At 33.2% G+C, this 13796-nt stretch overlaps 1 protein-coding gene across 5 annotated transcripts in view; it reads left to right on the top strand.

Moving 5' to 3' along the window:
- LOC143233789 (cytochrome P450 4c3-like) overlaps positions 1-13796 on the top strand; it is a 41749-nt gene that overhangs the window by 26104 nt on the left and 1849 nt on the right. For 4 of the 5 annotated variants that reach the window (XM_076470458.1, XM_076470461.1, XM_076470463.1 and 1 more), the window contains exons 9-11: positions 210-276; positions 894-1073; positions 3946-4141. In XM_076470458.1, the coding sequence (XP_076326573.1) occupies positions 210-276; positions 894-1073; positions 3946-4106 (408 nt within the window). In that variant the 3' untranslated portion in view covers positions 4107-4141. Of the gene's footprint in view, positions 1-209; positions 277-893; positions 1074-3945; positions 4142-13796 lie in introns of those variants that run through there. The other variant, XM_076470459.1, reaches the window with a different exon arrangement.

Here is a 13796-nt window from a genome sequence, read left to right as displayed (position 1 = left end):
GAATTAACTAACAAGAACAAGGTTTATCTATGTTTCTTCTGCAGTTAAAAAAAGATAACATTATTTTCTGGCTTTCCTCTGAAGTAAAAAACAATAATGGGTTTTCGAAGCTCAACATTCACATCTAAAGTTGTACATATTTGTTGTCAGGAGATTTAACTTCTGTTAAAGAACAGTACCTTATTTAAGACGTTTGTGTTTTAATCCAGGAATCTCTTCGACTCTACTCTCCAGCTCCTCTTATTGCCAGAGAATTAGATGAAGACATGACGATAAGTAAGCCATGCACTTATTTGTTCGCTAAAATATGATAACAATAAGCGTATGGAATAAATCGGGTATATTGATAAAAAACTATTATGTTTTTAACCTTTTCCTACACCCATACAAACACAAATTGCACGAGTTGCATATAAAACTCTTAGAATATCTCGTGTGACGAAATCTCATAATAGGAGTCAGAACAGTTTATTATACAAATTGTGAGTGGAAGAAGTGTTATTTCAGTTACAGTTTCCTTTGAATGCAAGTCAATCTCGGCAAGGAATATTCCGCGTGTCGTTAAAAGTGAGACATATACAGATGTTTTTAATAAACATTTAACGAGGTTTGTCAAATACGGAGTGGATGTAAAACAGAACCTACCACTGTTATAAAGATCGGTATTGTCTGTACAGAATCTTTATTGTCATTATGACAGTGATATTTTCATTCGTTTGAAATAAATGGACACTCCTTTCCTAGCTGACGAATCTGTAACATGTAAAACGTTGAGAATATAAGTTGGTTAAATACAGCTCTAATACACTTTAAACTTCAACTCATGAACTCTCCATTGAAACAGTGTAGCTTTATAATTCCTATGATTTTGAAGTAAAATGCTATATTTCCAGAAGACCACATTGTTCCAGAGGGCACCACTTGTGCTATTTTTCCTTTCATGTTGCACCGCAATCCACAAGTTTACCCAAATCCAGAAAAGTTCGAACCTGAGCGTTTCCTGCCCGAAAATTGCAAAGGCCGGCATCCATTTGCCTTCATACCTTTCTCAGGTGGAATTAGGAACTGTATTGGTAATGGTATTTTTGTTTATTTCACGATGACTGAGGAACTGTATTGTAATGATGTTTTTATTTACTTCACGATAAATGAGGAAGCGTATTGTAATAATGTTTTTATTTACTTCACGATGACTGAGAAACTGTATTGTAATAATGTTTTTATTCACTTCAAGATAAATGAGGAATTGTATTGTAATAATGTTTTTATTTACTTCACGATAAATGAGGAATTGTATTATAATAATATTTTTATTTACTTCACGATGACTGAGGAACTGTATTGTAATAATGTTTTTATTTACTTCACGATGAATGAGGAACTGTATTATAATAATATTTTTATTTACTTCACGATGACTGAGAAACTGTATTGTAATAATGTTTTTATTCACTTCAAGATAAATGAGGAATTGTATTGTAATAATGTTTTTATTTACTTCACGATAAATGAGGAATTGTATTATAATAATATTTTTATTTACTTCACGATGACTGAGGAACTGTATTATAATAATATTTTTATTTACTTCACGATGACTGAGGAACTGTATTGTAATAATGTTTTCATTTACTTCACGATGAATGAGGATTGTTTGTTTGTTTTTGAATTTCGCACAAAGCTACTCGAGAGCTATCTGCGCTAGCCGTCCCTAATTTAGCAATGTGAGACTAGAGGGAAGGCAGCTAGTCATCACCACCCACCGCCAATTCTTAGGCTACTCTTTTACCAACGAATAGTGGAATTGAATCACATTATAACGCCCCACGGCTGAAAGAGCGAGCATGTTTGGTGTGACGAGGATTCGAGCCCACGACCCTCAGATTACGAATCAAACGCCCTAACCACCTGGCTATGCCGGGCCCGTGACATAAATGAACTGAGCTGCAGTCTAGTTGGGAAACAAATGAACGCATGTGTAGTTCACGTTGTTGATTGCGGTATAGATGGTTGAAATACTGTTATTCATCAGGGTTACTAAACATTCTTCTTTTTGATGTTGTCATAGACTAGATGGATCACAATCATCTATACTGAACATATAGTTTGCTTGATACAACCGTATATACATATATATATAGAATATAAGGTTAGGTGAACACAACCCTATATGTGTATAGAACACAAGGTTAGATGGATCACAACTATACGTATGCATAGATCATAAAGTTAGATGAACCACAACCATATGTTTCAGTGATGTGCGATGATTTGTCCTGATGGGGAAACAAAAGCATAAAATATAAAACATATGTACAGGACAGCCAATAAAGATAAAATATAAAACATGTGTACAGGACAGCCAATAAAGGTAAAACTAATTATTTTACGTTAATCTATTTAAGATTTAAATAACTCCAACTGAAGATAAAAACAAGACATTTTCGGATACTTAATTTATTAATATGTCAATTCTATCTTCCTTTCCTTTTGATTGAATAACTTTATTATATCTTCATAGAAACTATCTATTTTTATTTCCTTAACAAGTTGTCTCTCAATCACGATTAACACTAAACTTGCAAGTCTTTCTTTCGTTGTACATTTCTGGTCTAGCTATGTATTCTTTTTAAATGAGAGAAAGAACGCTCAACTGAGGCACTGGTGGCTAGAAGAGTCAAGGTTAACTCACACAACTCTGTAAGTTGCTGCAGGGCTGCATCTAACCTGGCACTTCACAAACTATAAAGTAATTCATTAACAGGTCAACGTCAGTGTATGAAACTCAAAGTTCACTTTTCAAGCGATGAATATCACAGTATCCTACATCATTGTCTTATAATAATTTTAATGTTAGCTCAGGAAAATATTTTTTGTTTTCTTTCTGGTGTTTTAATGTCAAGGAGCTCAAGGAATACTATATTTTTCAAGCTTTGAAACTTAATTTCAATTTGGCCGCAAATTGCATCCACAATTTCATAAAATAACTTTCTGTGTGGTACAGAATAAAATATTTGACATATCCTACTGTATGAATAAAGTAAATGAAATGGTGACTGTTCTGTAAAACATCAAATATAACATTTGTATCTGAAAAAATACTGGCAAATATGTTCAACAAGAAATTGAACACAAAATATCTGAGATTCGATGACAGTGTTTGGACACAGGTAAAGGTTCAGTATCCCAATTGTCAGAATTATCAACAATATTTGGAAATAAGTGAGCGAGTTCTTCCTTGTATTCCAAGACAGTTTCAGTAAGGCAGTGATTACAATTCCAACGAGCCGAGGTCACTTTCGGAGGAATCTTTTGTTCGGTTCAGTATCTGAAAGATCCACACGTTTTGTTGATTTAGCATAAAACAAAGATTTAAGTTTTGTAAAAAATCTGTAACATTCCTTGATCTTCCTCATAGGTTACGACAAGACTAAAGTCAATCTTTGTGCCAACAATGAATGAAATAACTTTTCGATACTTATCTCTGACTTCCTTCTGAAGTCCATTCAGCTCACTGGACATCACGCTTGTCCCATCAAAGGTTTGCGCAACAAATTTTGATCCAATATTTAATTAATCGACTAAATTAGATACTATCTTGAATAAACCTACAGCTATTCGATCTGCATATGTACGTATAGAACATAAAGGTAGATGGACTATAATCATATATATAAAACATAAAGTTAGATGATCCATAATCATTTAAAGAGATAACATAAGGTTAGATGAACCCAACCATGTACACAGAACATAAGACTTGATGGATCACAACCATACCTATAAAATATAAGGATAGATGGACCACAACCATACCTATAAAATATAAGGATAGATGGACCACAACCCTATACATAATTTGGGTAAAAATTGAGTAAATTTTGTTATATAAGAAATGTTTTATTTTTTAATTTATAGACTTAACATAAGTTACGTGTCTTTCAGGTCAAAGGTATGCAATGATGGAAATGAAAGTTGTGTTGGCCCACCTGTTGAGAAACTTGTCCTTCCGGTCTCTCGACCAAAGAGATAAAATCAAGCTCGTAATGGAAATCACACTCCGGTCCTCAGAGGAACTGCGGGTGAAAGTCTCACCTAGAAAATAAAGTGCTCTGATTCCATAATACAGTTATTAATTACAGCACAGTTTTAATCTCTTGACTAGATAAGTTAATAATTGAAAATTAATTCTTTTGGTTACACTGTGCAACAAAGTTGTATTTAATACAACATAGCTAATGTTCAAAACCTTCAGTAATAGGTGTTTAACTTCACGTGGTTCTAAATTCTGTGAAAATTTTTATTTTTACATTTAAAAACTGCACAGAAAAAGAAATCAGAGACTGCCTGCCTTACAAATAACCTCTTCTCACAGCACCTTAAACTTACAATGCGGAATATTTTTGTTGTGGTAGAGGGCGTTACATATAAGATAAGGGCAATGTTTTACTTGTCTACGCGACACAAACTGCATGATATTTGAGCATTTAGCTGTGAAAACAGTTTTTTACTAATTTTTGTGAAAAAACAACAACAAATTCTGTCCAAAAGCTTTGGCATACCCAAATATAAGTAACAACTTCCAGTCTTTCACATACAAACAATTACTGTTGAGGGACTCCTGGTAGAAAATATATTATTTACAAATCTTATCTCGTCTTCTTACATCTACTCAAACTACAACCACATGCCAGACTCATAAAATTCATTAAGTTAAATCATAAATACCGTGGAAGCGATCCTGGCATAGCAAGGGGGTTAAGGCACTCATCTCCTAATCTGAACGTCGTGGGTTCGAATCCCCATCACACCAAACATGCTCACCCTTTTAGCCGTGGGGGTGTTATAATGTTACGCTCAATCCCACTGTTTGTTGATAACTAGAGTTGATGGTGAGTGGTGATGGCTAACTGCTTTCCCTCTAGTCTTACACTGCTAAATTAGGGACGGCTAGCCCAGATAGCCCTCGTGTAGCTTCGCGCCAAATTCAAATTAAACCAAACATGACAATGCACGTGAATTACAATGATCTTTATTGTCCTTGTTTTCTTCTAATGCTCAATTTTGATTGTCTTCTCAGATGAAAGTGTTTACAACTTTTAAGGACAATTACACACACACTACTTGTTCAAGAAAAAATATTATTGGATTGTGGATCAACTTGATAACGGTCTAGTGATTGTAAAAAAGTAGTTAGGGAAACCGAACACATCATATTTGTTATATAGTTTTCTGTGATGTAAATCAGAACAAAATATGGTTTAAATAGTTGTTGTTGATGGTCCATTTAAACGATAAACAATCAGACGAATTACAAAATATTCAAAAGCTGAAACTCTCAATCTACAGAAGAATTCTGAAACAGGTAGGAGAAAATATGTGAAACTTGACTTACACGGTTTGAAACAACTAGCCAGTTCTTTATTTAATTTGTAACTGATCACTTCCAACAACACTATTTAGCCAAATTCTAAACTTTCTGGAGAACCTTGACATAAAAAAGAACATCTTTGGACACGTTATGATGCGATTGTGTAAAGATAAAACTTTTCGCAAAGTGATCTCTGGTGTTTTGTATTGTACTTGTCCAGATTTTCATTTACTCCTTCATTACCTGCAGTCTCACCAACGTAATTTCATTTATTTACAGAAACTAAAGGTTAATTAATAAACATTTGTATTTCAGCGTTGAAGACCTGCTAGACAGGTTGTGAGGTTATAACTATATCATTCAAGGACAAAAACAATTTAAAGATAAGGGTGGGAGCATAATACTTATAGTGGAATGAAATTTACTCGGAGCACCGAACACAATTGTTTCTTTTCTGACTGCAAACAGATGATTCGTATGAAGGGAGAGGGGGTTACAAATCGCTCAATTTTATATTTCAAGTCCCCCGCTGATACAGCGGTAAGTCAACGGATTTACAACGCTAAAATCAGGGCTTCAATTCACAGCAGATAGCCCGATGTGGCTTTGCAATAAGAAACCTCACACATTTCAAAAATCGTTTTATAATCTTATCTAAGATTTCAGTGAAAGTTTGATAAACTTGAAATGGCACGATGCATAAAGCAAAAGGAAAATGTGGAATTTTAAAATGTTTTCTGTTGCTGAGATTACGTTATTTTATTGAAGTTATCCAACAGTTTCTGTTGGATAAGGAACTACCATTGACAGAAACTTGAGATGATTACCTACTTTTCCTCAAAATTATAAAACTGTGATAACCTTTTTCATTTGTACTACTGATGCACATGAGATGGATATAGCTTAGAGACATTTGCTAAATAATATAATACGCTGGCATTTACTGTATAACCTTTACGAAAAGGTTGTCTTAATGAAAGTGATTGATTAGTATGCTGTCATTACAGTTCAGTAGGTGTTTAGTTACTGGTGTTGGTTGGTCAGTGAAACCTTAGTTAAATTTTAGACATTTCGGCAATAAAATTATTTTAAAATGTACTTTTTCCTGTCCAGGTAATAATCATAAAAACATTTTTATTTCAGTCAACATTTCTTTTAATTTGTGGATAGACCCTATTCACTTGTATTTGATTTTCTTTTTTTTTATCATGAACGACATGCTTCCCAGATAGTATAATGACCACTTTCTTGTCAGCTATATTGTAAGCTGTAGGGGTAGGATGGGGAGGTAGTCTAGTCTGTTCGTCTGGTGTTTTTCGCTTTTTTGACCAAGTTGGATAAATGTGAATTTAGTAAGGAATTTATTTGTAAAGAATCCAAGGGTGTGAGTGGACTTGAGGGTAAAGATCGACTTTAATGCATGACTTGAGTTTGTGTATGATGAAAGAGTCGATTCAGCTCAGATCAAACATACGTGTAGCGAGTGCACTATGATATGGGAGTATAAGGGATTGTGACTGTTTTACAAGTATGGTTAGATTAATAAAATATGAGATCCGGAGTTTTCCGGATGTGACATCCATTTTAATATTCCCCCACCAATTTTGTCGTTATGGTCACTCCACTAAAGAAATCCTGAAAAAGTGTTTACAGAAATCATATCTGGTTTACTACAAGTCAGGATACATTACAATCACTGACACAATACTCAATAAACCCCTGGACCTCGAAATCATAACCAAAGAAAATAGGTCTAACACTGGACAAACAAATCTCAGCAACCGAACAAAGTTTAGAAAAATGTCATTGTTTTTTAAACTATGCAGCGCGTATCTAATAAAATATATTCCAAAATTCGGGTATTCTTGAAACTAGCTTAGGAAGTAAGCAATAACACATCGGAAATAACTCTTCCACTTTTCCTAAAATATATTCTGAAAATTATGAGGACTATATGAACCAGCGACATTTACAGGAGAATATGATGCTCAAGAAAGTGGAGGTTTTCGCGATACCGGAGAGTTAATTGAACGATAATTCTAGATAATGCTCACCGTAATTATTATATTCGTAGATTATTACAAATCTGTGTCATTTGATACCTGAAATAAGCTGTTAGTGTATATACGTTCTTCACTAGCGACTCCATTGCAAAATATAGTACGATGTATAAGAAATACTTTGTCAATAAAAATGTTCCATGTGGATTAGAGGAAAGCTTTTTACGAACTTCTAACGTTAAAATCCCAAACAGTGAACACAACACTGTGAGAGCTATATCACATGGCATTATGTTACTAGTTACGTTAAATTAGCTTTTACTCATTTAAGATTGTTGGAATTTAATCTTTTTGTTTCTGATAAAGTTTATCGAGGATTCTCGCATTTAGATTTTGTCGTTTACAGATTTATTCATTAATAACTTGAACATTAATTAAGAAATAGATAAATTATTTTTGAACATTGAGTAAAAAAAAAATAAATGATTGTTTGTTTTTGAATTTCGCGCAAAGCTACTCAAGAGCTATCTGCGTTAGCCCTCCTTAATTTAGCAGTGTAAGACTAAAGAAAAGGCAGCTAGTTACCACCACCCACCGCCAACACTTGGGCTACTCTTTTACCAACGAATAGTGGGATTGACCGTCACATTATAACACCCCCACGGCTGAAAGGGCGGGCATGTTTGGTGTGACGGGGATTCGAGCAAATATTACGAGTCACTCGCCTTAACCAAATGGCCATGCCGGGCCAAAATTAAATGAACTAGCGCGAGTTGTAAGTTAGAAATCATAATTAAAAAAACACTTTTACCATTAGGACAGACATTGTATTGTTAAATAATTGGTTGTCTTGAAGTTATTAAGAATAAAGCTACACAATGGGTTATCTGTGTTCCATCCACCCAAGGTATCGAAACACGGTTTCTAGTGTTTAAGTCCGCAGCAATACCACTATGCCACTGGTGGGCTTACTTATTAAAGAATTAATAAATGATTAATGAACAAAAACTTATTTGGTTACTCAAACTCCCACAAGGTGTACAATACATAGACCAGTACAAAAATGATGTTGAGTGTTTCAACAAGGCTCAGACACGTATCTGATCGGCTGAACTGAGGGGCAGGAAACGTTTAAACAGTTTTATGAGTATGGATGTCTGCTGAGGTAGAGAAGCTGAGTATATTCCATTGGTATGGTTTACTTTGGTCTTTCTTTCTAGCGATTTTCACTGAAACTATTGTTTGGAATGTTTACTATATCGGGTTTATTTGTTTCATGTTTAACTTTTAGTATTATAGTTTCATTACAAAGATTCTTTAGCAATGTCAGCTTAGTATTTAGAAATAACCTAAATCTCCTACGATGGATATACAGCCGAAAATATAGTTAACAGTAAGTTTATCCAACCGATGAAAATATGTATTCTAATATTTATAACTGTATTAGCATTAAAGTAATCCAATATATGAATAAATAATAACAGATTTGCAATCAATCCATTCCCTTGGATCATAATATTTTATCTCTAACTTTTATAAATTTAAGAAATTCGTTTAATTTTCATTTTTTTGTAGTTTTATTTTTAGTGTATCGTTTTATGCATATGTAGTTTTGAATTTGTCATTCATTATTTTAATAAATATAAACCAAAATCTCTGCTTATAGGCTTTTCCTACGTAACATTACTCAAACTTTGGTTTAACTTATCACAGGTATTCTAAATTTACGAACGATGATAGGCACTTTTCCACACGTTCAATGGAATCATTTCTGAAGTTATTTCAGCAGACGTTTGAAAAGTAGCCATTAATTATTAGGCTAATAAAAACTGATGTAAACAGATTTCTGTACTTTCGCACACCAAAGTCTATGATTAAACTATGTGGGCATTCATTATCAGTAAATATCACGAAGTCGTCTAAGAAACTCGTCAAGAATAGCATCTCTTTCGAAATACAATATTCGAAGTTGTTAGGAACGTGAGATTTAGCGGCTTTTGTGAAACCACGTGAAAAATACTCTGTGTAATTTTATATGCTTATCACTAAAGGGCGTAGGTTTCTTTTATATAAATCTTTTAGTTACTTCCACAGAATAAACGTTTGTAGCAGTGTGAATCAGTTTACGCCTTTAAAACACAGTATTCTTTTTTATACTCTATTTGAGAGTATAAGTAACTCGAATAATGAAATATTTCCAATCTATAGACCTGTTTCAAAACAGATAAAGTGTAAGTAACAGTTGTTAACACTCAGAATTTGATTATTAAACTCATGACGCGATAACTTGGTGCACTAAAGTATGAGTAACCCATTACAATATTTGTTATTAAGCCTGTTTATGATAAGCAATTTAATAATACTAGTCATTAATCCTACCTATGATATTATGTTTATATTCTTTATCAGTTTCTATATATTTTAATATCACATCTTCGTCATATGAAGAAATATTAACAGCCCTATGAAAATGACGCAAGCAAGCTCATTTTGTAACATGGTAACTGAAAAACAGAAGTAAACAGAAAGCCATTCTGTATATTTTATAAAAAACTAAACATTTTAACTTCTAAGGTGATCTGTATCGTTGAATTATCGAATTAAGAATAAATTAATTGGTCGTTGCCATCCCACCACACCAGAAACGTTCCATGTATTTACCCAAATTCTATCAGTGTTTCTAGCGTACGAGTTTTAATATCAAACATGAATATTTATTCAGGTGACCCCATAGAGAAAGCTTTATTCTGTCATTTCATGCCTTAACTATTAGTTAAAATATGTTAAATTTATAACATCATTTACTTCCAAATACGAAAATTAATTAAGAGATAGCAATTTATTCTGAAACAACATAATTCTTGTTCCACTTACACAATTGTGAACAACGATACTGGTTGATTTCTCAATATTATCGTTGTAATTATTTTTAACTAATCTAGCTTACTCTGTCTGCTTTTTTATCAAATTTATATATTACTTTTATTTAACCCTATAATTAACTTGGTCATGTCGGACCAACAGCACAAGATATTCGACGTTTGTTAAATATTTTAAGAATAAAATTAGAAGGAAAAAACGTCATAGATATTTATAATAATAAAATATTCATATTTCAGGCAATGTTTCGCTTCATCAGGAATAGTAGTGAAAGTGAAAAATACTTTGATAAATATTTCATGAAAAGGTATATAATTCTACTGTTTTTTACATTATCGATTGAGCAAATGCAACGTTTCGGGCCAGGACCTTTATCAGGTAGTGTTATTAAATAATATAATAATTTTCCTATTTAGCGTTATTGCTTGAAGAAATATCCCGTAACATTGAAAATACGAAACTTGTGATATAAACAAAGAGAAACAATTTACACAATTTTAAACTTTCTTTTATAATTCTAAGAAGTTATTATCAAACATATTATCTGTGTACTTCTTTCACTTCACGTTATTCCTCTGAATTTTCATGTTCAAACAGTAGTCTAATTAGACGTTTCTGGAATATTTTTTGGTAATTTTTCTCCGAGTTCAACAAATATAGAAACAAATAATCTGTATGTTCCGTATTACAATTTCAAGTCGCCTGAAATTTTAATTTTTAATTTAAAAGTTAAATGAATTTCGATATGTTTCAAATTTATGATATTTGCCAACAAAATTGATACATACAATTTTCTTTCTTACCATAAATATATTTTGATATACAAAAAGCAACATAATTTATAATAACATATATTATGAATATTGGTTTATGCACAAGAGTTTTTACAAACGTAAAAACTATACTGAGTTTTCTATCTTGTTTTGAACTTAATCTTTTTCAACGATCCAGGTTCACTACGAGCAAATTAATTCCGAATTTAATATTGTTATACCTCGCTTAAGCTGCTCGACTGGCCGGCCTCAGATCACTTAAAAGCTGATATTTTACCGATGAAAATATTTAATGTCCTTGTAGAAATACTTCCGTCCAAGATTAATTAACTGAAGTTAATTCTAAATCTATAAACATTCCTGATCAAATATCTGTAGTTTCCAAATTATAAGCATTAATCGCAATTTTAGTTACCAAGGTTTATAGTATACTGACTGTAGGTGACCAACAACATTCTGATCTGTCTCTTGACACGTCGGTTTATAGTATAGTGACTGTAGGTGACCAACAACATTCTGATCTGTCTCTTGACACGTCGGTTTATAGTATAGTGACTGTAGGTGACCTACAATATTCTGATCTGTCTCTTGACACGTCGGTTTATAGTATAGTGACTGTAGGTGACCAACAACATTTTGATCTGTCTCTTGACACGTCGGTTTATAGTATAGTGACTGTAGGTGACCAACAACATTCTGATCTGTCTTTTCACACGTCGGTTTATAGTATAGTGACTGTAGGTGACCAACAACATTCTGATCTGTCTCTTGACACGTCGGTTTATAGTATAGTGGCTGTAGGTGACCAACAACATTCTGATCTATCTTTTGACACGTCGGTTTATAGTATAGTGACTGTAGGTGACCAACAACATTCTGATCTGTCTCTTGACACGTCGGTTTATAGTATAGTGACTGTAGGTGACCAACAACATTCTGATCTGTCTCTTGACACGTCGGTTTATAGTATAGTGACTGTAGGTGACCAACAACATTCTGATCTATCTTTTGACACGTCGGTTTATAGTATAGTGACTGTAGGTGACCAACAACATTCTGATCTGTCTCTTGACACGTCGGTTTATAGTATAGTGGCTGTAGGTGATCAACAACATTCTGATCTGTCTCTTGACACGTCGGTTTATATAGTTAAGGAGCGATTCTCAAATATTCAAAATGTCGGAAGTCACGCTGGTGTTTTCGTGCACCATATATTGTTGATTCTACAAATTTAGGGACTTGCGCAATATACATCCAACATTATAGGTCACATGCGTCAATATGAAACAAACGTAGGTATTAGAATAAATGTATAAGAGTAAATCTAGTATATGTTTTAAAATTCTTGATGGCAAGAAACTCGCTTGAAGTTAAAATGTTTATTAGAACGGCTGTTATCGTTATTAACAGTTTTACTAATAAAGCAGAGAAAAATGTTTCGACATTCCTCGGTCACTTTCAGGTGAACAATGAGAAAGTTTGCAACTGACCGTTGTCGGACACCTGTCTTAGGGACGAGATTTTAAACGGGTACGGGATTGTAGGGGGCGTTGTAGTTGGATGTTAGGTTATTAATTGAAATTAGTATAAAGGTGTTCCTTTACATTGGTTTAATTTTGGTTTTAGGTGCTGTTTAAGTAGGGCTTCTTTGGTTTTGCGTTTGTTTATATTTGTTTCCCTACTTAGTATCTGGGTGTTTTCTATGGTTATGTTGTGTTTATTTGATTTGCAGTGTTCAAAAACGTGTGAAAGTGTTGTTTTTTTTGTTCTCTTAATCTAGTTTCCATTTTTCTTAACCTGAAGATGACCTAGGAAGGTCGAACGTTGTTCCCTCCTTATTAGTAAAAGTGTTAATACCTATACCAGCCGTTCTGAGTTATACACCCAGATACTACATAGAGAAACAAATATAAATAAACGCAAAATCAAAGAAACCTTACTTATACAGTAATTAAAACCAAAATTAAACCAATATAAAGGAACACCTTTACCTATACTAATTAATAACTTAAGATCTAACTTACAAACTCTCATTATTAAATTGAAGATAACATGTGAATGTCGTATACGTTGTTCTCTACTTTATTAGTAAAAGTGTTAATATCCCAGACCAGCCGTTCTGACTTACGTTTAAGAAACTATTAGAAACGCAAATTTAAGTTCCCACAAGAAAAGTAACAGCGTGGACGGCATGGGTGTCGAATCCACCACTTTCGCGTTATCAGAATGACGCTTTTTTTAATTTATTTACAAACCTCTTGAAGAGGCCTCATAATCACATATATTACATACAAAACAAGTACAAAAATCAAATACACAGTTATATACAATTGAATGCACCTAATACTATCTGTAATTGCTCATATTAAAGGACACACAATAATGTAACGTTGTGAACAAGGTCGAACAAGTTTAGAATAAAATTGAAAGAAATAATTGACATCACTACGAATAACACATCTGGAATAAACAAAACTTATTTTATTTCTTAACTGACCCTTATAAAATGACAACAGATTTAAATGGATATATTTGGCCAAACAAATTTTCCTAATAGTCACAATACAATATTTAATTAATGTAATCAAAGACATACACTGTAGGCTGTCGTCTTTTCTTAATCCTTCTAGGAAGCCCTGTACAAGAATTCGCCGTTTCTGATTCATTGGTACTGATTTTTGTATGATAAAGGAAATGGTGTCGACAACTAACGTCCATACGGGTTGAACCAATGGATACAGGCAATATAAATGTCTCACTGTTTCAGTGTCT

This window comes from Tachypleus tridentatus, chromosome 12 (assembly GCF_004210375.1).
Source record: "Tachypleus tridentatus isolate NWPU-2018 chromosome 12, ASM421037v1, whole genome shotgun sequence".
Classification (NCBI taxonomy): Eukaryota; Metazoa; Arthropoda; class Merostomata; order Xiphosura; family Limulidae; genus Tachypleus; species Tachypleus tridentatus.
Note: the sequence above shows the minus strand (reverse complement) of the source record. Positions and strands in the feature narration are given on the sequence as shown.